Source organism: Paroedura picta, chromosome 5, assembly GCF_049243985.1.
Source record: "Paroedura picta isolate Pp20150507F chromosome 5, Ppicta_v3.0, whole genome shotgun sequence".
In the NCBI taxonomy this organism is placed as follows: domain Eukaryota; kingdom Metazoa; phylum Chordata; class Lepidosauria; order Squamata; family Gekkonidae; genus Paroedura; species Paroedura picta.
Genome location: NC_135373.1, coordinates 105,705,524 through 105,732,255, shown reverse-complemented (window position 1 = coordinate 105,732,255; position 26,732 = coordinate 105,705,524). Strand labels below are relative to the sequence as shown.

The following is a 26,732-nucleotide window of genomic DNA, read 5'->3' as shown; positions in this document are numbered from 1 at the left end:
TTAGTTTATAAAATAAAAGGGAGGAATTACCAGACTCCATTTTCAGGGATTGTTCTTGGCATTTGTCACCTAAATCCAGAATTGCTGAATTCTGGGTTTGGGCCGGGAAGGCGATTGTAAGCCACTGTGAGACTCCTGGTAGATAAAAGTACCAATTCTTCTTCTTCTTCTGAATTGGCAGTCCAGGATTCATTGATGTAGTAGAAAGCCAAAGTAATAGGTTAGATAATAAAACAAACACTTGAGTGGAAAAATGTTCTGTCTGGGTGCTAATTAAATGGTATCTGTCTACTGATCTGATCACTATTCATGAAGTTTATTTCTACCAGAGATAATTTTATGTTGTGGTTATTGTAGGTGAAAGGACTCGTAAAGCAGCATATAGACTCATTCAATTATTTCATCAATGTAGAGGTAAGCCTTTTTTAACAGCAGAAAGAATAAAATATGTAATAAATCCTTAGTCCTGCAACAATGTATAAACTTGGCAACTTTTATTTCTAGATAAAGAAAATTATGAAAGCCAATGAGAAAATCACAAGTGATGCTGACCCAATGTGGTACTTAAAGTAAGTCTGCATTTGATTTTGGTGGTGGTGTATAGAGAGAAGTAGGGTGGGGAGTGGCCAGTGTTTAAACTTTACTTCCTTGGTACATTCTGTATGGCTGTAAATATTTAGTCTCTAAATGCCTTGAGGTTTTGTGTGAAGCATCACTGTCATATTATATGGTCTGTAATGTTAATGCTCAGATCAGTTGCAGTATAGTCCAGTGTGAGCTATTCTGCAAGATGTTGTGTATTTCAGTGAAATGCAATATCTAGGCTGCAATCTGACATAGTTTGACTGCTAAAAATCAGATTTACTTCACTCCCTTTCATCATTTTTCTTAGATGGTATTGTTAGATTTATTGTCAAGAGAAAGACTGTTCTCGTCTAACTATTGTGGACATCCTCACCAGCACACAGAGAGGCTGGATTCGGGTGACCCTCCTTTTTAGGGATGTGTGTGTGTGGGGGTGGAATGGTACTTTTGAGTTGGGTCTATTGGACCTGAAAATAATGGTATTTCCTAAAAATTCTAGATCCCAATACTGGTATACTATTCAAATCTGGGATTTTTTGGAAATACCGATAAGGTTGAGAAGAAAAATACTGATTTAAAGAAAAACAGCTTGCTCGCCATTGAGGCTGGTTTGGTTTCTTCTGCAGCACAGTTTAAACCATACCTCAGGAGAAGCTGGCTACAGGATCTGTGTGCGATGAATTAGTCTTTCTCCGCTGCACACATACCTCTCAACTCCCAGCCAATCTTGCTCTGGTTCCTTTTACAGCTCAGCTTAAACTGAACTGCAAGAGGAGCCAGTCCCAGCTGGGGTGGTGCAGAACTCTCATTTCCTACTGGCCCAGCTGATTTTTCAGTATAGCCAAATGCATCCAAATAAAGCTGAGGAAAAACTATACCAGTAGCCAGTCAGATTCTCTGATCTGTATTCAGCTTAATACCTGAAAAATATTCCTTTTCCTTCTCTCAGCCTCTGATGCAGATTGCCATAGGTGAGGGGAAAATACCTTTTATTTTTTTGCCCTTGATGTTTTTTTATAAGTGCTTGGAGATTGATTGGTGTGGGATTTTTTGTAAATGGAAGTTTAGTTGGCATTGATTTTGAATGGTTTAGTGATTAAAAGTATTGGACTAGTATACAATGCAAATCCCTACATGTGCCACTGAAGCTCACTGGATGACCTTTGGCCAGTCTTGTTTTCTCAGCCTAATCTACTTCAGGGGTTCTTGTGAAGCTAAATTGAAGGCGAGGAGAATGATGTAAGCCACTTTTGGTTCCCAATGGGGAGAAACGTGGGATATACACATTATTAAAATAAAAACAATAAAATTACATGTTTGAGCAACTGGTCAATATTTTTGATGCAATCTTGTTTGCTTTATGGGCTTACACTAGCAATGTTTATGTTGCAGATATCTTAATATCTATGTGGGTACTCCCGATGTTGAAGAAAGCTTTAATGTAACAAGACCAGTTTCTCCTCATGAGGTATTGTGTACATTCTGCACCACTGAATCCATTTGTACGGCAGCTCATGGGGTGATCATTTTTTGGTATACGTGATCACAAGTGAGCTGAGGGAGACTTTCCATCTTGTTCATTTCTAAATTCATTATTCCTTTTTTGTTGCAAATATTTTGGATATGAAGATGGTAACTTTTCTCACCTTTCTTCAGTTAGTAAATAAATGAGCATTATTATTGGGAAAATCTAGACCCAAAGTAAGTAGTGACATATTAAGTAACGTATTAGTAAGATAGGCCCATAAGTAGACCAAAAATATACAGATAAAATGAGCCATAGGCTCCTTTCTGCTCTACACCTTTGTGTTCTGTTTCTGTTTAGGATCAAGAGTAATATTAATATGCTGGTCTACTTGCAGATTTCTGATACAACCTCCATATTGTGTTGCTGTTAAACAGGTAGAAAAAAATGCACAGAAAATGTTTGGTCCAGTGGCAGTTAGTATTTCTTCTTTGCTGCTGTATTCTAGAAATAAAATGATTTTATCTTAGTACTTAGTACTGCTCCTCAACATGCGTAATTAAAACAAATAAAAAGCAGAGTTAAAATCCTTACAAGGACATAAAAACAGCAGTAAATACTTCGGTGAGGAAGGAGGGATCACTGAGGGAATGCCAAACAAAACAAAGAAGTCTTCACCTCTTGAAGGAAGATGGTATCAGAGGGGGAGAAACGAATATCCCTGGGAAAGAGTTCCAGAGCTTTTGTGGTACAACTGAGAATGTCCTTTCCAACTTGCCACCTGCCAAATCTTCTATGGTGGGAGACCCCAAAGCAGGGCCTCTGAAGAATGACTGCAGTGGTCAGAAACCACCTTGGGAGTTATATGGTGATGGTATGTCCACAATATTTATATGCTGCCTCTCCAAATAAATATTAGGCAGCTTGAAAAAGACAAGTTATTATTTACTTATTTAATTTATATACTGCCCTCCCATATGGCTCAGGCCAGTGACAGTAAAACTTTACTGTAAGGTAAAATAATGGAGAGTCAATATAACACTTTATGTAAAATAGTATAGATTAAAATTAGAATAAAAAATTGTAAAACCTAAACTTGTATGGCATAAAAATTAGAGGAACGGCTTCTAAAACTATAGTGGCGTACAACAGGAGCAAAGGGGATTTCTGAGAGGTCTAAATCCTAGAATCATTGAATCAGAGAATCATAGAGTTGGAAGGGGCCATACAGGCCATCTAGTCCAACTCCCTGCTCAACGCAGGATCAGCCCAAAGCATCCAAGAAAAGTGTGTATCCAACCTTTGCTTGAAGACTGCCAGTGAGGGGGAGCTCACCACCTTCTTAGGCAGCCTATTCCACTGCTGAACCACTCTGACTGTGAAATTTTTTTTCCTGATATCTAACCTATATCGTTGTACTTGAAGTTTAAACCCATTACTAAATGAAAAGGATGTTTTCAGTTGGTGCTTAAGGAGTTCTAAGTGCTCACCAGGTGAGCTTTTATGGAGAGGGAGTTCCACAGCCCTTGCAACAGTCCCAAAAAAGGCCCTGTCTTTGGAGCTCACTCACCTAACAGCAGGGCATGCAGGGCGTGGCTTCTGTGGAATATAGATATTTAAATAAATGGCTAAGAATCTAAGGCATGTGTGCATGTGTTTTAAGAAAACTCCCCTTCCCCTTAAAAAATAGGGCAGCTTTTTCTCCAGAAATTAGGAACATGCACAAAAAAGTGTCTTGGGTAGGATACAAAAGAGCTTTCTCAGACACAATCTGAGGAATTACAAATATTTTTCAAAAGTTACCGGTTTCTCTGGGATTTTATTGCATGATTTTGAAGACTGGAATAAATATGGGAGCAGTGATGAAGTGTTGTGGGCTTCTATATGGAAAGTATTCAACTGTGTCACTCTTCTTTAAGTGTCGCCTGAGAGATATGACTTATTCCGCCCCGATTACAGTGGACATTGAATACACTCGAGGTAGCCAGAGAATTATTCGCAATGCACTACCTGTTGGCAGGTAAGGGTTATTGCCACTTCTCATGTTGGCGATGTCAATTATACTTTGTTGTGCAAGCACACAATACCAGTTTTTTTTCAGGCACAATCTACCAGGCTTTGCCATGGTTTATCTTCCATTCATTTTCTGTGGCACATACCAATCTTTCTAGAGATAGCCATGAGCTAACTCTCCTCTGCCTGCCCTCCAAGTATGGTGAGGATTGGATTTACAGGATCCAATTAGGCTCTCCCTCTCAGAAGGTGACCTCAGGAAAGTGCTTTCTGGAGAAATGACTACCTCCCCTCACAGATAGACATTCTTGAGTATAACTATTTTCAGTGCTAAAGTTTTTACTGGCAATTTTAAATGAAAATCTTTGACGATAGATTTTACATCTAGAACTGTTTGAAATTTTCATTTTTTGCTTTGCAATTTTGTGCCAATAAAGGTACTCTGAATCTGAATCTATTTTCAGTGCTATCCTAAACAGAACAAAAACCTTCTTAGTCCCTTGAAGTCTCAGAATTCTATTCAGTATGCTGGTGCAGGCGTTGCTAATTCAGTCTGCAAAAGATGAGACCAACATATTTTGACTGTTACATCTGCTGCAAAAACAATATTTTGCCATCTACTTTCTCTCAAAGTTTTAGAACTCTGGCAGATTCAGGATAAGTAAAAAAAAAAACCAGAGTCAAACAAAAGTGCTTGTTTGTGCAATGTTATAACATAAAGGCCATTAAAATAAGAAGCTTTAAAACTCAAAAAATCTACGAACTGTGTTTGCTGTGTCTGAGAGAACTATAGTGAAATGCAGTCAAATGCAGAATGTTATTGAAGCAGTCAACCTGTGGTCCTCCAGATGTCCATGGACTACAATTCCCATGAGCCCCTGCCAGCATTTGCTGGCAGGGGCTCATGGGAAATGTAGTCCATGAACATCTGGAGGGGACCACAGGTTGACTACCCCTGAATGCTGGGGACTAATGGAAATGGCTATCTCCAGCTTTGTTTGTCAGCATCCAGTGGCGATGCGAGATATGCCTCACTACTGTGATTCATCAAGATAATTCTTCTGTGTTGGTTTTCTTGTAGAATGCCAATAATGCTGCGCAGCTCCAATTGCGTGCTTACAGGGAAAACTCCTGCTGAATTTGGCAAGCTAAATGAATGCCCTTTAGATCCAGGTAAGTTACTGGCTAGCATTATTGGGTCCTTTCTGTTATCCCAGAACCTCTCTGAATGTGTTAACTCAGTGGAAACTTACACTGCTTGCTGTGTTTCCCTAAGCACAGTCCTATGATTTTAGTGGGCTCAAGAAAGATTGAGCTGTACTGCTTATGACTGCGTTGATGTTAGGGAGGTAAGGCCTGTGGAATGAGAGTTGTTAAGAATAGCATCTGTTTATTAAAATGCTTGTTTGAATCCGGTAAGACAGTCTGGGAAGGCAAGTGTCAATAGAGGTTTCCTATTCTCTAATTAACAGGTGGCTACTTCATTGTCAAAGGTGTCGAGAAGGTAATCCTTATTCAAGAACAGTTATCCAAAAACAGGATAATAGTAGAAGCTGACAGAAAAGGGACAGTTGGTGCATCTGTCACCAGGTAACAGAATTACGGATATGTCACATCTTTATATTGCATCCGCATCTTTTTACTTGTTTTGAAGTTAATGCATTATTTGTTAGATGCCAGCAACCACTTGTTGAATGTAATTCTAAATATCTAATCCTTACAGTATAAGCCAGGGGTAGTCAAACTGTGGCCCTCCAGATGTCCATGGACTACAATTCCCAGGAGCCCCTGCCAGCTTTTGCTGGCAGGGGCTCTTGGGAATTGTAGTCCATGGACATCTGGAGGGCCACAGTTTGACTACCCCTGGTATAAGCATTACAGAAATCTACCAAATCTTTCAAAAAAATTAGGCTAAAATCAATTAATTTGATTTATAGTAAAGCTGGGCTCATACACTGTATGGTGTTTGCTGGAGGAGTAAATTATGCTTGAATCTATATTCCAAGGAAAATACAGTTTTCAGACTGAAGCAAGATCTATCTATTTATTTATTTTCTTAGATTTCTATACTGCCCTCCCATATGGCTCAGGGCGGTTTACATGAAACGTTGTGGGCATACATTATCATCACAACATATTATCAACAATTCCAACCGTGGTTCCAAAATTAATAGAGTATTACAACAGATTCGACTGGACAACAGCTTTAACAAAAACCCCAGGGAGGTCAGTTTGGTTCAGGTCATGGAAGGGGTATCTGGTGATCTGTCAGATAACATTTACTGTTCGTGTAACATTCCAAAGCTAAGTGCTGCACGGTATGAGATATATTTCACAGAAACCTTTTAGAGCCTGTCCAGTGTTCATCCTCCTACCCCTGAATAGTTGGGAGCCTTTCAGTGGGGCAGGAAAAGATGCCCACTCACTGACTAGGTAGGGGGTTCTGCATATTTGGTGGAAGGGCCATATCTGGTTCTCCCCAGAGATGCCAAAGTATTACGTTGTAAAAAAAAAAAAATTAAAATCCTGAAGATTTGAGTCATGGTGAGAATTTCCTTATTATTTAAAGTTCACTGTCAAATACCTATCACTGATGCAGAAAAATGAGGTCACCCACATACAAGGCTAGTTTTCTGCATTTTGGGGGGACTCCTCAAATTTGCAGAGAAAAGAGGATAAGGGAAATTGCTGTGCTTCAGTTCCAGACAGCTTTAAGGATCCTGCAGCGGGGAGATAAGGGTCAGGGATAGGCACCATAGAACACTCACGCCCCAACCTTAATTCTCCTCTTTATCAATCCAGAATGCTATAATTTTAAGGGCAGAGTGAGAAGGAGGAAGGGATCTGCAAAGGAGTCATAGACCTTGACACTTTATGGTATTTTGAAACATTGGTAAAGGTAAAGGTATCCCCTGTGCAAGCACCAAGTCATCTTTGACCCTTGGGGTGAAGCCCTACAGTGTTTTCTTGGCAGATTCAATACAGGGTGGATTGCCAGTGCCTTCCCCAGTCATTACCGTTTACCCCCCAGCAAGCTGGGTACTCATTTTACCGACCACGGGAGGATGGAAGGCTGAGTCAACCTTGAGTTGGCTGCTGGGACTGAACTCCCAGCTTCATGGGCAGAGCTTTCAGACTGCATGTCTGCTGCCTTACCGCTCTGCGCTACAAGAGGCTCATAAATGTTTGTAGTGGGTGCCAAAATACAGAAAAACTCAACAACCTGGAGAAGAAGTACTAAAATTATTCCTATCCTGTCCTGCGCTGCTCAAGTGTACGGTTAAATAAGCAGACTTGTACTCCCTGTCTTCAAACGTTGGCAGTCTGAGCTAGACCTCAGGTTCAGATCTAGGTGAGCAGGATGGTCCTCAGCCAGCCCCAGCCCTCAGTATTGTGCCGTATTGTCCTGTGGGGAAAAATTCCTAATTATATATTAACCCCCTCCCCCACATATCTCAAGTTCCTGGCAGCCCCACAATATATGACATTCTGTGTTTAAAGCCTCTAACAGCTGTGAGTGCCAAATTATTCTAAAGATTCTTAGTATGAAAAATGTAAGTGACTTGATCATCTCCCCTCTTCCCCCCCTTCTGAACCAAACGTGTAGCTCCACTCATGAGAAGAAGAGCCGAACGAACATAACTGTGAAGCAGGGAAGGTTCTACCTGAAGCACAACACCCTCTCAGAAGACATTCCCATTGCCATTATCTTTAAGGTAACCTTTTTAAAAAAGACCCAGTTCTCTGATAGTTCTAAGAAGTCCCTGCAGAAGAATTTCAGATGCAAAGTTTTCTTTTGTTTCTGGTGCATCTGCTGTTGTTTTAGGATGCCGTGTAAACCGTAATCTGTAATCCTACTTCCTTGGTTGTTAACTGATGGGTTAACTGGTGAGAGGTTATGACTCGGTGGCAGAAGAGTTGCTTGGCATACTTAAAGCTCCAGTCTGGGTCTCTGGCATTTGCCGTTAAAAAACAGTAGGTAATGATAAATACCCCGTATGAGACTGTGGAGAGCCACTTCCAGTCAGTGTAAACTAATTGACTAATGGCCTTATCTTTCCACCTTCTTAATTCACTAAGGGGTAAATGGGTGGAGAGTGGGCAGGGCCAGTCCGGGTGAGCGGCCAATCGGAAGGCACCCTGGGTGTGCTTCTAGGCCCGAGGGGAAGGCCGTGTCGCTGCCGGGGGAGGGGGGGAAGCAGACCTTCACACCAGGCCCAGAAACGCCACACTTGGGGGCAATGTGTCTGCTGGGTGGCCACAGCGGGGGGCGGCCTTTCAAAGCCCATTCTCATGAACGGGCTTTGAATCTAGTTCAATATAAAGCATTTTCATGCGACCATGGGTTGTACCTGGACCTAAAGTGGATTAAGTTACTGGAACAATTACCACATTCCTTTTCATTTTTAAGAAAGAGGAAGATAGCTGGATGGAATGTTTTGCTGGGCAGATTGGGTCTCCTTTAAACTGCTTTTCTATCTTTCAGTTTTCTGTTTGGGTGGACCAGGGCTAGAGCAGCATTCAGGATTGGGCCAGACAGTAACTTAACTTTAAGAAACATTGCCAGAAGAGGGCAGCATTTGCTCATAACTTCAGAACCGCATGAATAACAAAGATGCTTGGATGTAAAAGGCTTCTACTAGAGGCATATGGGTGGATATTTATTTGTTGCTAACATATTTCTGATAAGGTTAAAGGGCATTTTTCCGTGGTGGCACCTTGTCTTTGAATATCCTTCCCCTTGAGATTGCCTTCTAGGTACCAGGCTAAAACTTTTTTTTTTTAAACTCAAGGTTTTAATGAAGGGTGTTTTTTAAAACCTGTTTATGGGTTTCTTTGCGTCTGATTCTTGTTTTAAAGATACTTTTATGTTGTCTCGTGTCCCTGGATTGTTTTAATGGCTTGCTTTTTATTTATTGTATTTATTCATGTGTATTTGTAAGCTGTCATGACAGACCTCTGGGGAGTTGGCATTAAAATCTCTTAAATTAAAAACAACACCACACATTTTGGAGCAGTGGCAGCATTCTGGCTGCAAGATGCAAGTAGACAAGCTGCAGGGTGGGGAAAGGAAGCCGAAATCTGTGAGAGGGATGGTCCATACGCTGGACTATGCTATTGTCCACATCTTTGCTTCCTTACTGCCAAGCTTCATGGGCAAGAAGCAAAGCCACCCCGTACGTGTTTCTTACTGTGCCCGAGAGTCTTATTCGTGCCTTCTCTTTTGGGATTGCTTTGTGGGACACCTTCTGAAAAGCATGGTCACCACCACTTTAGGGAATGTTTGATCCATTTCCTGATTTTCATATTTCCCATGCCAACACAGCACTTGTGACGACACTGCATGGACATATTTTTAGATTCTCACAACAGCTCATAACATCCCAACTGGCCCCGAGGCGCCTTCTAAAAGATTAGATGCATATGAGATGAGGATTCAGCAATGTTGATGCACTCTCTCAGAATAGCTATTGCCTGAGGCTTTGCACGCACATGTCCCAGGAGATGTAATGTGCATTCACAGCTTTTTGGGGGAAATTCTGTTCTCCCTTGCAAGTGAAATGGCAGGATTGTTATCATAGTCATTGTTGTTGTTATTATTGACTTGTGGGCACATTATATGTCGATGCAACTGCATTGAACATAGTTGATTCCAGCCATCCTGGTCAAGGAATGCATTACTTTTAAGTGTAACATCCTTCTTTAAGTGTATTTCCAAGGGATTTGTCTACTACGCTCCTTTTTTGGTACATACTCAGAATGTGCATTTCCTGCTTACTAGAACATATGTTTTGGGGGGTTTCTTGCCTCCGTGAAAGCAACCTCCAAATCCACCCCAGCCAAATGTCTTCCTAGTGAGACATTGATGACCTGCCATCTCATCCAGGGATGGAATAATCCATAAATCTCTCATATTTGAGAAAAAGGGACAGTCCAGTAAACAACATTCCAGCGTATCAGTTTTCCCAAATAGCACAGCCTCTCTGCATAGCCACCACTTGTGCAGAAAATTCAATCTAGCAAGCATTAAAGCTCTCTTATATTGGGGCACAGTTACCTACTTATTGTACAGTGGGAGACTTCTTGGGAAATGCACTTATTACATGAGATGAAGCACTGAAGAACCATTGGAGCTGCTTCCAGAATTTTGACAGCATAAAACACAATTCCGGCATGATTTGCTCCTGAATCTTGAAACCTGGGCTCAGTGCCTGAGTGTGTAAAGTTGCAGGAGGGCCGATTGGGTTGCATTTCCCTCTGTGGGGTTTGTTCTACTGTACATCCGCTTTAGAAAGTAATAAACATGAAATGGGAAGCGCTATAACTTTCCAGGTACGCCAAAGACATCGAGTCCCCTGATAATCCATATGTGAGCATTTGTCAGGCATTGGTTTCTGGGAACTGAGTCTCCATGACTGGCTGGAAATGTCTGTGACTTTCATGAGGAAGGCAGCTAGTCTAGTTAGATATAGTTAGATATAGTTAGACATAAAGAGCAATGCAAGTGTACTTTTTCTAGGCGGGAGCTCTATGCTTTTATTGCCAAGTCTGTCGCTTATCCATTTGGCAAATCATCTGTATCAGCTTCTCTTTCAAAGCCATTGTTTTGGCGTTCATCTTCCCATTTGGCACTCAACTCATATGTGCCTGCCATCAACTCTCCTTATTATTGGATATTAGTTGTTTTGAGTAGACACAGTAGAAAAGTAGAATGTAAGTTTAAATAGAGTTACATCGTATGATGCATTATGCATAGATGCAATATACATTGTCGTACTTACAGTGGGTAACCCATGTGTATTCTGCATCTCGAGAAGTGCGCTAAACTGAATAAAATGAAGTTCAATAGGGACAAATGTAAAGTTCTGCATTTAGGTAGGAAAAACCAAATACAGCAATATAGGATGGGGGAGACTTGTCTTGGCAGTAGCATGTGCAAAAAGGATCCAGGAGTCTTCGTAGACCATACATTGAACGTGAGTCAGCAGTGTGACTCAGTGGCTAAAAAGGCAAATGGGATTTAGACAGTTTCTCAGTGGAACGGGCTTCCTGGAGAGGTGGTGAGTTCTCCATCTTTGGAGATTTTTAAAAAGAGGCTGGATAGCCATCTGACAGAGAGGCTGATTCTGTAAAGATTCAAGAAGGTGGCAGGTGACAGTGGATGAGCGATAGGGTTGTGAGTGTCCTGCATAGTGCAGGGGGTTAGACCGGATGACCCAGGAGGTCCCTTCCAACTCTATGATTCTGTGTGACTGAAATCAGCAATTTGTTGGTGTTCCCTAGAGTGAATACATGTAGCAAAATGTGTAGCTGTTGCTGGTGATCTTGCAGGCTATGTTTTTATGCTGGGCTAGATTTTTAATGTTGGGTTTTAATCAATACATTTTAAGGTTGTGTTTTTACTATTTTCCTTTTGTAAGCCACCTCAGGCTGGTTCCTGGCGAGGAGTTGTAACCTTTTTCTAAATAAATAACTGTTTCACGTGTGATAGGGACGGGCCATGGCACAGTGATAGAGCTTCTGTCTTGCACAGAGGCTTCCAGGTTCAGTCCTATCATCTCCAGTTTAAAAGGGTTAGGTAATAGGTGATATGAAGGACCTCTGCCTGAGGCCTTGGAGAGCAGCTGTCAGAGCAGATCATGCATGTGCATCCTGGAAGCATGTGTAATTCAATTGTTACAGCCTGAAGCCTCCTGCTGGGAGTCTCCTTCCTCATGACCTTCAGCCATGTTGGTCTGCTCTGAGGAAATCTCCAGGCCTCAGAATTGGAGATGGAGAAGAGTTTACAATACCCTTGCCTTCTTTCTTCCCTGGACAGTGGCCTTTTCTCATACAGGAAGCCCTACTCTTTGTCTTCCTCCCTCACCTTTCATAGGAGTTTTCCTTCTGAAGGGTGTCAGTCACAACCCCCTTGATCTTTAGCCTAAGCCTGACTCAGCCCGCCAAGCCTCTGCTGGGACGACCAGTCCAACATGAGAAACAAATGTGTGTGGGGGGGTATCCCCACCCCCTTTCCTGCCAGTCTTCTGATATCCATTCCCTTCTCCTCTCCCAGCCTGACTAAGGGTATGATCCTGTTCCTGCCCACAACCTTTCTGCGCCTGGCTCCTCCCTTGGCCCACTTGCCTTGGCTACTGTCACCACTGTATTTGCAGCCTACCACTTCCTGCCCTGGGCTTCTCTGGTTATTTCAGGTTGGTGAGCCCTGTCCTTCACCTTCACTGCAGCTACCATGGTGTTGCCTGCTGATGGCATCCCTGGCCTCATCAGGATGCTCTGGGGCTGCTCATGCCCTCAGCAGCAGCTGGTTCTTCCTGGCACAGCTCCTCCTCCATCAGCCACCCAGTAAGGTCTTCTCCTGCCGCCTCCTCCTGCAGGGCCTGCTCATCATGACCAGTTGTTCAAGTGTCAGATCAAGTCCAGTTGGAGCCAGTTTGAGTCTGTTGGGGAGGCAGGTTGAGTCCAGGCTGGGTGTCAGCCCCAGACACATGCTACAAGTGTATCTATCTTTGGGGAAATGATGAGAAAGGACAGAGCCTTGCATTGACCAGGAGTTGTAAATAGACTCGTTTGTAACAGTGGTGATGGCTAGGGCAGAGATCTCCAACGTGGTGCTCAGGAGACATCAGCTCTGTTTCTTCAGGAAGCACCTACTCGGAAGCAGCTGCCTCTATCATAGGGTGAACTTGGCCTGGAACCCTCTCAACATTTTGATTGGCTCCAGATGTCATGGCAGCCACTTTGTGGTGGCCCTCACCAACTGTTCTCAAAGTTCCAGAAATGCCCAGAGGCATAATCAGGAGATTATTAATAGACTACTGAAGACAGCACAGGAGTGTGCCTGAAACAGTCACAGGGCCTAGGGAGATAGCACCTGCAGAGCACCGTTTTGTACCTCTCATGTCATGTCCTAAACATCACTCCTTCCCACGGATGACATCAGGACAAAGGACTCCACTGAAGACGTTTAGCAGGATATTTCATGCAGTTTTATTTGGTAATGTAATTTGGGGATGCATTGTCCGTTTGCGAATGAGCACCAGAGTACACAGTGTACCCGAGGCGTTATTTGGCAGAGTCTTTTTTTGTTACGCATGGCTTAAGAGCAATATGAATGCAAGCATAACTTTTCACCCTCCCAACTTCTGAGAAGCATATTATTGCTCTGCCAGAAGGAGGTCTTAGTGAGATTAGTTCCCATTCCTAGATATGGCAGAACTCCAGGCAAGTGTCTGAAAAGAGAAGCTTTAACACTATCTGGAATTTACAAAAGACTGCACTGCCAGATGCCACCTTGAAACACTTATTCATGGAGAGATTGAAGAGATTCTTCCTCTCCCCCCCCCCGCAAAAAAAAAACCTGTTAAGCTCTTTCTCACTTTATTAAACCGCTTTTACAATGTATAAAGTATTCTTGGGGGGAAGGGGGGGGGGACAGAGCAACTGGCTTTCAAGTCAGGATTCTGTATGGAAAGCCTATTTCTTGTGTCTTCTTTTCAGTGCCTTTATAGGGGGAGGCATATGAGCCGTGGTTTTTAGGCTACAATCCAGGAGAGGCTGGGCTTCTTTGGAACCTTCCCAAAAGTTTTTTTTTGCTGGAAAGATAGGTGCTGGCGGGCAAACTTCCTTGAAAGAAAGTATGGAGATGGGGGACCGTCTCTTGACAGTGAACAGTTTCAGAGTAGTGCCCGGGTGACTTATAGGGTGCACATTTGGTCCATGTATGAGGGTGCTGAAGAACAACAGAACCCTGCTTGGCCTGAATGTGCCTCTGCATGATCCTCGGGTTCTGGCAATGCTGAGGAGGTCTCCCAGCAGATTTGTTGATGCAGAACATGTTCTCTGAAGATAGTTAGAACACTGGAAAACTGTATAACTGGAAGATGAACCTTCCATAACCTTCTCACACGTGGCTGTGCAGGCAGAAGAGACTAGGACTGAGCTGAAATGTGGAGAGGTCATTCCTCAAATGGTTCACCCCTGCAAGAAGGCTTGATTAGGGGGGAGGCAGTCCAAAGGATACAAAAAAAAATCTCTGCACTGCATCAACATGTAGCGACCATCCTTCCCACATACACACACACATGCCCTTTGCAAAAGGGTAGTGCTGGCTGTGACAGCTGTGCTGAGTTAGATTGGCAGGATTTGTCCCTTCTTCTGACAGATGTTCTGTCCAGAGTTACTCAGGAAAAATCAACCTTTTTTCCTGGGTGTGCTCCATGTTGCCACTTTTGAAATGGTTGGGCCCCAGAAAAGGCACCACTACTTTCCCGTGACACTTCACCAGGCTTCCATTTGCCAGGTACAAATAGCTGGTTATTATTATTATACTATATAAAAATTATGATGTTTCTTCTGCAGATCGGCCATTGTCAGCAGTTCTAGCTAAAGCTTGCTCTGCTGTAGTTTGTCTTCTCGGCTGCTGTTTATCAAGGTTTCCATCCCATGGCTTCAGAGTGTGCTGGTGCCAGTGCCAGATGGCTGTGTTTCTGAGAGAACTCGCTTTTGCTTACGAGTAATACTGACATACAATGCCAAATTAGCATAAGCAAATGTCACTGAGTTAACACAAAGCTGACGTTCTTTCTCCTGTTTTCTACCTTTTATTTTCCCCCTCCCCCCTCCTTCTAGGCCATGGGTGTTGAGAGTGACCAAGAGATTGTGCAGATGATTGGTACGGAGGAGCACGTGATGGCTGCCTTTGCCACCAGCTTGGAGGAGTGCCAGAAAGCTCAGATTTTCACACAGATGCAGGTGTGTGCCCTTTCAAATGTCCGTCAGTGGTGCTTTCTAAAGATGGCGGGTTTTTTTTTTTAATATGTGCCTTTTGTGAATTAATTGGGTGATGTGTTGTGGGGGAAGTCCTTTCTTAATATTGCCCATCAAGCTCCCATGCTTGTTATTGATGTCACAGAAGAAAAGTCAATCTCAACCAATCATTGTAATCTTTTTTTATATGTATAGGCACAGCTGACTTGGAAAGAGCTCACTCCCCTCCAAATAGTACAGGTTTATACAATCATGCATGGGATAAGGAAAGTGCACAGATTACTTTTCCTTCCTTTCCTCTTGCTACAACACCCTAGTGGTTCACCCAGTGAAACATATCCTGGGCAGGCAAAAAAAAATAGTGCTCAAGGCATCTTTTGTGGAATTTGCTGCCATACAATATGTGGTGATGGCCACTAGCTTAGATAGCTTTAAAAGGAAATAGGAGGTATTCATTCTACCAGTGGATGTTAGTTGCAGTTGTTTCCATGATCAGAAGCAGTATACCATGAATTCAAATTGACAGAAGGCAATAGCTGTGGTATGTAATTTGCCCTCTTGCTCTGTTTGTGTATTTCTGAGAAGTATCTGATTGATTGATATCTAAAACAGGGAGTTGTAGTAGTTAGAATTTTAATGCAGCAGGGCTCTTCTTGTGATCTTACAGTGGGCTTCCATTATACGAATGGGGAAGTTGCCTTAACTTGGCTAAAAGTGGGGCATATAAACAAACTGGGCAAGACAAAAATGGTACGAAATTGTATAGCAGGACTTCTGATTAGTGGAACTGGCACAGACTTGAGAAGTCCCCTTCTCCATTTATCTGGGATGGTTGATATCCTTTGTTGAGTCCTAGACAGATTCATTACTTTAATAGTCCCCAGCCATCCAGTTGTAAGTTGGCCAGAAATCAATTCTGAACTTGGCTTATAAGTCTTTGGCTCTTTGTTCAACAGCTGATGCGAGGCAAACAAAATATACCCACTCTTAATGGATCATATCAGTGCAGAAACAGACTTGGAGGTCATCACGGTTGATAAAATGAAGATGAGATCATTCAGTAATGTCCTGTGCAAAAAAAAAAAGCCAATGCCATTTTGATTTACATGGTTCAGAAAAATAATGGGCATGCTCAGTATATTTTCACTGATATATTAGAATAGTATAACTGAAGTATGTAAGTTGGAGGTATCTTTTGGGTGTGGTTAAAATCAAAGTAATAGAAGAAGAAGAGTTTGGTTTTTGTGTGCCGTTTTTCTCTACCAGGAGTCTCAAAGCGGCTTACAATCGCCTTCCCTTTCCTCAAACTAGGAAACCTGTTTGTTGTTACTATCTGTTTAAGGGTTCAAGTTAAAATAATGTAGTGTCCCTGGATGAGTTTCATTGCTTAAGTTCTAGGCTGTTATGTATAAAAAAAGTAGTGGTGCCCTAAGACTCCTTCAGTGCCATGCAAACCAAAGTTTACACCCTTGTAAGTCCATTGAAATCAATAGGCTGTGGTATCTAATAAGTAATGCAATTAGAGTACAATTACAGAAATTTGAATTTAAAAAATATTAGACATGGTATGTTGAACAATGGAGAAAAATACTGTTTCATGGGTAGAAAACATATCCTATACTGACTTACATATGGTATTGCATCACAGGCATTGAAGTATTTGGGAAATAAGGTACGAAGGCAGAGAATGTGGGGAGGACCCAAGAAGACCAAGATGGAAGAAGCAAGGGAGCTGCTGGCAACAACTATCCTTGCCCATGTCCCTGTATGTATGATAAAGGGGTACTGAAGCAGTGGCCCTGTTTTGTTTTGGTTTTAATCTTAGTGCCTTCTTGCTGTCCTCTCTTGCTTTAAGAGTTAAATGGTTCTGGGCAGAGTGGCTTTTTTGACACACATTCTTCAAGGCTTGCTCTTTAACAAATCAAAAAGAGATTTACGTGATTTATTGAGATCCTGCAATTTCAAGTCATGCTGGAAGCGATGGAAGATGTGATGGAAGATAGGCATAAGCGAGCATGTCTGTTTCATTAACACGAAGATAACCATTTAGGGGTCCCATCACTACTTGCAAAGCAGACAAGGAATATCTGATTTCTGAGAGATATTGTTTAGGGGACATTGTCTGCACATTATGTTGAAAATGAAGTGAATGTTTTGCAAATATTCTGTTTTAAATATGATCCTTGCCTTATCTTGTAGATTTATGCCTGCCTGCTTGCTCTCTTCTTTCTTCTGAATGTGTGCATGTGTAAATTGTAATAGGGGTGGATAAATAGAATGACAAAAGGATTGACACTGAGTTATGTTGATATCCTGGTCTCTGAAATCAGGCCTGCAGGATTCAGTTATTTCCCCATGCTTACTTGGAATTCTCCAAGTTCCTTTTATGCTCACCTAATCCTCACTGCAGTGCTCCTTTCTGCACTCAAATACATTTGCCTAGCTGATCAGGCTAATATTACTTCACCTCAACAACTTCAGTCTTATTTACCTACCAAGAGACATGTTTTTAAAAAATGCATAAACATGCTAGTTTATTGCACACCTCTAACCCATTCTGGTGCTCTGTTCTGAGAAATGTTAAAGCTCTTTCCAGTTGTCTATGGATGAAATACGGTTTTCTGCCAATTCAGTACTTTGGGCTGTCAGGGTCTTTTTCTTGGAGAAAAGGGCTCACTGTTGTCTATTAGTTTCCATCTTCTTCCTCTCTTCCAGGTAAAAGAGTTCAATTTCCGCTCCAAGTGCATCTATACAGCTGTGATGGTCCGCAGGGTAATTCTAGCCCAAGGTGACAATAAAGTAGATGACAGAGACTATTACGGTAACAAGCGACTGGAGTTGGCAGGCCAGGTAATTTGCTGTAGTGTTTTGCATCCATATATTTAATAATTTGAGCATTTTGTAGCATAGTCTGCTGATGTAGAATAACACTCCCTTTGATAAAATATGTATGAATTTCCCCCCTGCTGTGGAAATAGCCAGGTATCCCCATGTAGGACATGTTGACTGTACACCTTAAAAAACCCACAATGTAAAACATGGTTCCCAAACGCTTATCTTTGGCACTGATATCCAGTAAACTGTTTTTGCAGACAAACCTTAAATTTGTTACAGCGGATACTGTAGCTTAGGGAAACTTTCGAAAATTCTGGAGCTTCATATACTCCAGCACAGTAGTTCCCAACCTTTCTGAGCCTGTGGGCACATTTTGAATTGTGACACAGGTGGTGGACACCACTATAAAATGACTGATTTAGGAGGCAGAGCCAAGCACAAACAGGAAACCCAAGTGCAGGAAAGAAGAGATGTAATTAAAATGCACTAGGAAAGAGAAATAATAAAACCAGAACCATGGTGGGAGCAACCAATTAAATTATATTATTTTAACCCACCTAGCCAATCAAATCCTCAGTGGCAAAACAGAAGCCCTACAAGGCAAGAGCTTCAGCTGGTTCCACCCACTTTCTAAAACACTTGATAGGTACCAAGAAAGGTGCTGCTGGGTGCTGGGATGCACATCATGATATTGGATACCCCCACTATAGTAGATGCCCACTAGCTAAACCAGAGGTGCGCAAACTGTGGCCCTCCAGATGTCCATGGACTACAATTCCCATGAGCCTTGTAGTCCATGGACATCTGGAGGGCCACAGTTTGCCCACCCCTGAGCTAAACCATAGTTTGTTTTGTAGTGCTGTTTAATGTCTAGGATCTAAAACTATCCCTCGAAACTGGCCTCTTGCGCTTGTTCTCTCACTTTTTCCAAAGTGTTTTGACTATATTTTCTAAACATATGAAACATCCCACTTTACGCCTGTTCCTTCGGGTTTTCAGTTGGTTAGAGTTTCTGTCTTCAACAGCCTGCCTGAGATACATATATATATTAACACACCGGTTGTGTTTCTGGGCTTTAAAATCCTGTTGCTTAAAAATTTGAATGAAAAAAGGCTTGCTTCTGTATGAGGAGGAAAACATAGCAGTCTACACAATGTGAAGACATAAAAGGCATTGTGTCTGTAAAAATGTGTGAAAACAATAGCTGCTAATTTCACACCCCATGGGACAAGGGAGTACGAAATGTGCTTTTGCTTTAGATAACAGTTGTTTCCCCTAGCCAAGCTGGTTTACAGAGCTTCCTCTTAGTCTTCCTGCCACTAGAGGCTTGGCAGGCCAGGTGCCAGCAGAGGTGTTAGCGAAACCTACCGATTCCAGGCTTAATCTTTTCACCTACCTTTTCTCTTTCCTTAATGTGTTCATTATTTGCTGAGCATTTCCCTCGTCTTTGTCCTTGGGGTTTGTTTGGGGTTTTCTCTCTCTCCCCCCCCCACCCCCGTCTTTCTTTCTTCCTTTCTAATTCAGCTTGCTTTGTATGGGTGAGATATGGAATAGTACCAAAATCCGGCACCCTGGAAAGGAAGGGATTTCTACCCTGTGACAAAAGAAAAACCGCCTTGACTTCAGAGATTGACTAATCCCAGCTGTTCTGATAATATAATTAAGGCTGCCTAATGTCTTTAATTTTGCAACCAGTTTGTGTGAAAAGGAGAATTTGGCACTCCAAAGCCTCAAACACTAAATGGCAATCTCAAGGCGCCTAATTAGAATTCTCTGACATTAAGCTAATTGGTGAAACTGTATTTCAGCAGCTTAACTACTTTATTAATTTTTTTCCTCCGGATTTTCAATGGAAATCAATTGATGAGCTGTCATTTTCACTCCTCCATGTTCTCCCCCCACCCACCCCTCAAATGTAATTTTCTCTCCAATGTTCCTGTCTCAAAGACCTTGGGTTAGCTATAAAATGCCATGAATATTATCACTGGCATGCCATCCCTTTCTCGTTTTAATCACTTACTCTTGACCTAAAAAATAAAAAAAGGTTATTGTGAAACTTATAGAAAGCCTGTGGATGTACAAGAATCAACAAAGGACTGCTTCAGGTCGGAAAACGTGAAGAAGTTTGTGAACTTTCAAGCTGAACTTTTATTACTTCAGGCAGAAAGAGAATATTAGTGGCTCTTCTGAAGTCAGTGGAGATACATGTTCCAATCACTTTATGACACGTAGCACAAGTAGGGATGGGGAACTGATGCAGAAAGGGTGGTTTGCTTCAAGCCATGTCTGCATTCAGACAGACTAACAAACCACAAGTCAGATTCAGGTGTGTAGCCATGTTGGTCTGAAGTAGCAGAACAAATTTTGAGTCCAGAACTAAGTTTGGGTCTAGTGGCACCTTTGACCGCAAATCGTTCATGATGTGAATTAACATCTTGTGTACAGTGCTGAAACTACAGACTTCCTAAACTAGGGAGTCTTCACTGTATCTACCGTTTACTGGGACTTATTCAAGTGTTTCTACAAATTTGGCCTTTGTTTCTTGACCCCACATTCCGTTCCATAGTATAGAATCCCAGTGTGTTGGCTAGAAGCAGGTTGTAATTTTACCCAAACCCCAACAGGGCTGTCTTAAATTCTTATACTCTTAGCCTCCAGCTTCCCTTTGTATGCATATCCCCCTGTCGTTTTGTATGTAGGCATGTGTATAATCTGCCAGCTGATGACAACTTCATGCTTCTGATTAAATGGACCATAAGAGCTCATACGTGGTACTTAGCCATTTCCCACTCCCATTGCAGTCCATTGAGCCCCTCAGAAATTGTATTCTTAATGATCAGCATATCCTCAGAGGCAGCCTAGAGTTGGGCAATGTGGGGTTCCACGGTGTCAAAGAGGAACCGGCCACTGCTGTCCTGTCTGAAGAAAGACGTGCACTTAAGAATTCAGAACTGTGTGGCCGAATACAAGCCAGCATGTTTAGTTCAAAATATTATGTGTAGTAATCTAGGTTATATTCTGAGTTGAAATCTAGATGGACTGTCAGAGCTCCATAAGGTGGGCCATTGCAGTTGACAATTACTTTTATAATTCAAGAAGATTGCATGAAATCTTCTAGATGGTGTTGATAAGAGAAAAGATCCTGGATGTTTCAGTGTCTGTGTGCTTTCTGTGCCGACCAGAAGGACATCATGATGGTGGAAGGTCAGCAAGTTATAGACTAGAAACATTCATTTGGGCAGCAGAATGGTGGGTGGCTTTCAGCCTGCTTAGGCAGTAGAGTCCTGATACTTCTAAGAAAATGGAGAGAGCTGTAAATTGGTTTTATTCCATGCAGGAATTAAATTACGCAATAGACTCCAGAATGTCTTAACAGGGCCTAGTTTGAATACCTAGTTTGTTTAGCGCTTCACAATGCTTTGTATACTGGGAACTTGCATTTTTGGCATTTGGTAGCTGCTGTATTTTTAGCCTTCCTGACAGAACTGCTGTAAAATCTAAGCCTTGGGAAAGAATTGCCAAGTTCAAGTACTTGTACTCCCCTCCACCTCCCTGGGAATAGGGTGTATCTGTTCCATGTGTTTGTAAGTAGAAGAGTGGTAGAATGTGAACAGACTTATGGGTAAGCAAGTCTGATTCTTAAAATGGAAACGGAGAACAAAACTAAAGACCTATTAAAATGAGGGGAGTGAGCACTTTCCCCTTTTCCTAAATAGCAGGTACTCATGTTGATATCAGAGTACCTATGTTGGTGATTCTTTGGGGAGATTCTTCATGAGTGATCCGATCTTTTGATAGCACACTCTGACTGTGGCAGTTATAGATTATATGTATATGTAAAGTAATTTTGAGAATAAGAAGCCAGGTGAAGATAGTTTTTTACATGGTAGTGTAGTCTATCCTCTTCGTGTAAACACATAAAAATTCTTGATTTGAAAGTGAATGAGTGACCATTTGCATTTCTTGTTCATCATTAAATAGTGGAGGGCTGGAATTTAGATGGACTCTGCCCAATTTGGCCATTTAGCTTCAGAAGTTCTCAAGAACAGACCAGAATCTTAAAGACTTCTTGTATCCATACATTTGAGGGTTGAGGGGCGGGGGAGGAATTGATCAGTTGGTCAGAAGTGGTAATGTCTTCTGTTCCAGGATGGGCCTCATATAGGAATGGCCCTTGATGCATTTCCAGTATAGTTTCTGGTGCAGTTTCTCTAAACCCTGTTTTTCTTTTGTAGCTTCTTTCCCTCCTCTTTGAAGACCTGTTCAAAAAATTTAACTCTGAGTTGAAAAAGATTGCTGATCAAGTAATTCCCAAGCAAAGAGCAGCTCAGTTTGATGTAGTTAAGCACATGCGGCAAGATCAGATCACCAACGGCATGGTGAACGCCATCTCTACTGTAAGTGTCCGCTTGCACTGTTTTGAAATCATAGGGTCTCTTTTAACTGCAACAGCAGTGGTTCTTACTAGGTACCTCTGGCTATAGGGCCCAGCTGTAGGAAAGACATGGCATTGAAGACAACCTACTGGAATTGTGAATCTTTAAAGTTAGTTTCAGAATATTATTTTTATTTGCTTAAATTTATTTACTTAAATTAATATTTTAAAATATTTTATTTTATTTACAAAGCCCGTTGTATCTAACAATACAATGGGTGCTAGGCCCCCCCTACCCTGGGAAGGTGAGCCAAGGCCTCCCCCCTGCCCCAGAAAGGCCCGCCAAGGTAAAGTACTTCAGTATCCCTTTCTTGTGATACCAGGATAAAAAGTGTCAGGTGTGAAGCTGCTATGTGAGTCCTTCATCTGCAAGAGGTAAATTAAAGTATAGAGTCAAAGAGCAGCCGTGTTGATGGTGTTAAGCAACTGTCCTTGCAGAAGTTAGTCTGATGTTTCTGCCATAAAAACTTGAGTCCAGTTAAAAAGCTTAAAGCTGTTCTACCCGTATGCTTTTAATTATCTACATTTTTAAAACATGGTCGTGGGTTAAATAACGTAGTTACTTGGACTGTGGTTTTTTTTTTTTAATTCTTGTAATTCTTGGCCTTTAGGGAAACTGGTCATTGAAGAGATTCAAGATGGATCGACAGGGTGTGACGCAAGTGTTGTCCCGCTTGTCATATATATCTGCCCTGGGAATGATGACAAGAATCTCTTCTCAGTTTGAGAAGACAAGAAAAGTGAGTGGCCCTCGATCTCTGCAGCCATCCCAGTGGGGCATGCTGTGTCCATCAGACACCCCCGAAGGAGAGGTAAGGAAGCTTGAACAACCTTTAATGTTTCAACCTGGTGTATTTGCATTCTGGGTGTTTGCATTCTGTGAACTAGCATGGGCATGGTGGAAAGACAGGATAGAAATATTTCAAATATATAAATACATTTCTGGCAGTCCACTACAGTGCCTGTTATATAGGTCATTGACAGTACCAATGCGGTGTATTTATTTAGTGGTTGCCTCGACCTGGATAAAATCTGGTAATCATGGCCCATAATTGGTAGCAGCTCAGGTTGAAAGTGTAAGTGTTTGCATTGTATATCAGGCAGCACAATGCTCCATCAATATATCTGGCATTACAGGAGAGTGATAAGCCTGACGAAATTGTAAAACATTATTCCATCAGTATTCCAAAAATATGAACTCTGTAAAATCAATCCACTTTTTTTAATGCTGTCTTTTAATTTAAAATAAACCTCATTTTTGTTTTCTTCAGGCTTGCGGCTTGGTTAAAAACCTAGCTCTGATGACTCACATTACTACTGATATGGAAGATGGCCCTATTATTAAATTAGCTGGTAACCTGGGAGTAGAAGACGTAAATCTTCTCTGCGGGGAAGAACTTTCATATCCCAATGTCTTCCTTGTTTTCCTTAACGGTATGGCAACCTCCTCAAAACTTTCTGGGCTTGAATCTAGTAAGGTAGCCGTTACTTCTGTATATCATTCTCTTTATCTAAACTTTCTCTAAACTTTCTCCAGTGGTGCTTTGTAGGATGAGAGTTTCATAGGCCCATTATGCACGGAGTGGAAAGTCCGTATTCGGGGTGGAATGGCGGCAGCTAAAATCACCAATTATGCACGCTGCAGGCAGCAACCGGGCGCAGAGTCAATGTATGCTGCCGAAAAAGCCTTGTTAGCGAGATGTGGAAGAAAGTGGAGCTTCCCGGGACCAGGGCGCAACCAGAATCAGCTCTGGAGTAGCCGTGTGCATAATCTGATGCTATGGGTTTTGCTGCCATTGCGTTCCGTCCCATGCGTAAGCAGTTTGCTTTGCTTCTTCCTCCTCCACGTTCTCCATGCCGCCGTTTCAGCGGCCGTGCATAATAGGCCATAGAGAGACAAGCATACCAAAGAAAGTTGTTCTACCTTGTAATGATTATTCAGATTGCATGCTGTATTGCCATCAGGATTGGTGAACCCATAGATCAGGTTTGGGGTCAGGCACTCCTTATGTGTTACTGCCCAATCATGAAAGTGGCCTTTTATTCATTATTTTATTTATTTAAGAACTTTATGTGCTACTTCTCCTGCTTGAGACGGTTTATGTGCAAAAAATATAAAAAATTGAACATTAGTGACATAAAAAGATACCCATTAAAACACCATAAGTCATTTCCCCTCTTTTCCTTCATGCAATCTAACTCTGAACATTTGAAGTATTGCGACCGCAGGCAGTGCCTGATTTATAGATCCTTAATATTAAATTGGCATCCTATCAAGGATCCATGAAGGATCTTTGCAGGCCTTCTATTTATTATAGAAAAGTAGTAGAAGAAGAGTTGGTTCTTATATGCCAATTTTCTCTACCCAAAGGGGTCTCAAAGGGGCTTTCATTCGCCTTCCCCTACTTCTCCCCACAACAGACACCCTGTTCTCAGTTCAGTTTGACGTCTTGACATCGAAATAACTCAGTAGTGGTGGAGGCATTTAAGTGATAAGATAAGAGCTTGATAATATTGACAGTTGGAACCTATTCCCAGCAATAGATCCCTTGCTTGGAGAAAGGAAATGACCCTAACCTCTTTTTTAAAAACCTTCAAATGATAATATTGGAAATCCACACCCTTTGCAATGGGCCCTTTAAGTTGCAGATTTTCTAAGATATTGTGTGGCCTATCTAATAAATGGTGGATTTTGAATTTGAAGAGTGGAAAGGGTGCTAGTATATCCTAGGCTCCTTGCAACCACAGAGAGCTGCTATAGCCCCTGTCTTCCTGAAAGATTATAAAGTTGTGCAAAAGAAGAGAGAGAGATGGGAATGCGTAAAAGTGTTATTTTCTTGGGCAGGCAACATTCTTGGTGTCATCCGGGATCACCAGAAACTAGTCAACACATTTCGGCTGATGCGTAGAGCAGGATATATCAATGAATTTGTTTCAATCTCCACAAATCTTACAGACAGATGTGTCTACATCTCCTCAGATGGAGGAAGGTTGTGCAGGTAAGTGTTCCACTGTAACAACCCTCCTGGGAAATGTTGGTGATTTGGCAGTCTTAATGGTGACTGCCAAAAAGATACCCTCTGGCCAGAAAAATGATATGTGAGTTGTAGAGCCTGACATGACGGACATCGGTGTAATTGGCAAAAGGTTAACACTTACTGGTCATCCAATTTGCCAGTTCTTTTGTGGTTGTTCTTCTCTCCTCTTCCCACCCATATCCCCTTAATCCTTCTGCAGTTGTTCAGATTTCCACTTCACCATTTGTAAGTGCTAATTAGCCTTTAAAACTATTAGCTTGGACTCTTGGAGTGGAATGCCCAAGTATATTGCAGTTATTTACTGCACACTGCAAGAGCACCTTGTACAAATAGCTACAGCCCTTGACGTTTGGGTAGTGCATGCCATTCTTTGTGTCTGTGTTTCCGTGCGGTGGTGTAAGCTTTCTAGAGTTCTGATCACTGCATGGAAGTTTACAAATTTCGTGTTCTCTGACAACAGTTCTAACATTTTACTCCAACATGAATTTCTAGGGGGGAGCTTAACTCAGTGCTCGCCTTCTGTATGCTGCCGACTGCAATACTGTACTAAGTCACAGCTTCTTTTGTTTTCTGTCTGTACATTGATGTAAATAAGCTCATTATACATTAGTTAGTGCTGTTTCTTTCCCTTGATCTAGACCGTATATTATTGTAAAGAAGCAAAAACCATCTGTCACAGACAAGCATATGGAAGAACTTGCACAGGGTTACAGGTAAGTAACTTGGCAGGAGTCATCGTGCTGACTTATTTCTTTAGCCATGTAGAAAGCAGGATAAAGTAGAAGTTGTGGCATTATCAGAAATGAGGTTAATATATTTTATGTACACACTTGCATACCAGAGCACAATGCCAATTTTGTTGATTTTGTTTTTGAGGACAAACTTCCTGTGATAGTACCAAGATTTTATCATTAAATGCTACACCACTTGTGTTTGGAGAGAAAAGTTTTAGCCTGACTTTCTCCACGGCGCACATTTTCTGAGGAGGAGAGAGAGAAAGAATGGATTAATAGATTAAACAGAACAGGCAAAATTCCATTTCCTTTTAGAACATCAGTTTGGACACTGCTATTTTGGGGTGCAAGGATCACAGCTCTTTCCTGTGTTCCCCACCCCCAGCAGTCTTTTCGAGCCCCAGGAAGTCTCGCTCGACAGGTTGGAGGATCTGTGTGAACTGATAGCCTCTTGTGTGACAAGGCTGTGATGGGGAGGGTAAAGGGGACAGAATCACTCATTTTTGCCTCTTCTTCTTTCAGTAGAGCACCACTGATGAAAGAGGAAGAAGGGAGCAATTGCACTCCTTTCTCCATCTCTCGGGGGTCCCACAACAGCAGGAATAAACTTTCCCGGGATCAGCAAGGACCATGGGGGAGGGGAATGCAGAAAAAAAAATCCATGACTGTCAGTGTCACTGACAGTTTGCAGGATGTAGCCTGTAGTTTGTAAAATGCCACTTCCAACAGCTGGAATAAAGTGAAGGGAACTATAAAACTGTCAATGCAATTTTTCTATTCTTGAAGACAAAAAATGATTTCAGAAGGACTGGGAATTCTGAGGTGAGAATCAAAGTCTTTGTTACCAACTTTGATCA

The 26,732-nt window shown here is 41.9% G+C and overlaps 1 protein-coding gene across 1 annotated transcript in view; it reads left to right on the top strand.

The window, feature by feature from the left end:
• Nucleotides 1-26,732, top strand: part of POLR3B (RNA polymerase III subunit B) — a 62,922-nt gene that overhangs the window by 1,197 nt on the left and 34,993 nt on the right. The window contains exons 3-17 of the mRNA XM_077339708.1: nt 358-414; nt 505-569; nt 1,978-2,053; nt 3,970-4,070; nt 5,145-5,236; nt 5,536-5,653; nt 7,671-7,779; nt 14,696-14,818; nt 16,482-16,598; nt 17,549-17,683; nt 21,904-22,065; nt 22,715-22,915; nt 23,375-23,537; nt 24,949-25,102; nt 25,780-25,854. Coding sequence (XP_077195823.1) covers nt 358-414; nt 505-569; nt 1,978-2,053; nt 3,970-4,070; nt 5,145-5,236; nt 5,536-5,653; nt 7,671-7,779; nt 14,696-14,818; nt 16,482-16,598; nt 17,549-17,683; nt 21,904-22,065; nt 22,715-22,915; nt 23,375-23,537; nt 24,949-25,102; nt 25,780-25,854 — 1,748 coding nt within the window. The remainder of the gene's footprint in view (nt 1-357; nt 415-504; nt 570-1,977; nt 2,054-3,969; nt 4,071-5,144; nt 5,237-5,535; nt 5,654-7,670; nt 7,780-14,695; nt 14,819-16,481; nt 16,599-17,548; nt 17,684-21,903; nt 22,066-22,714; nt 22,916-23,374; nt 23,538-24,948; nt 25,103-25,779; nt 25,855-26,732) is intronic.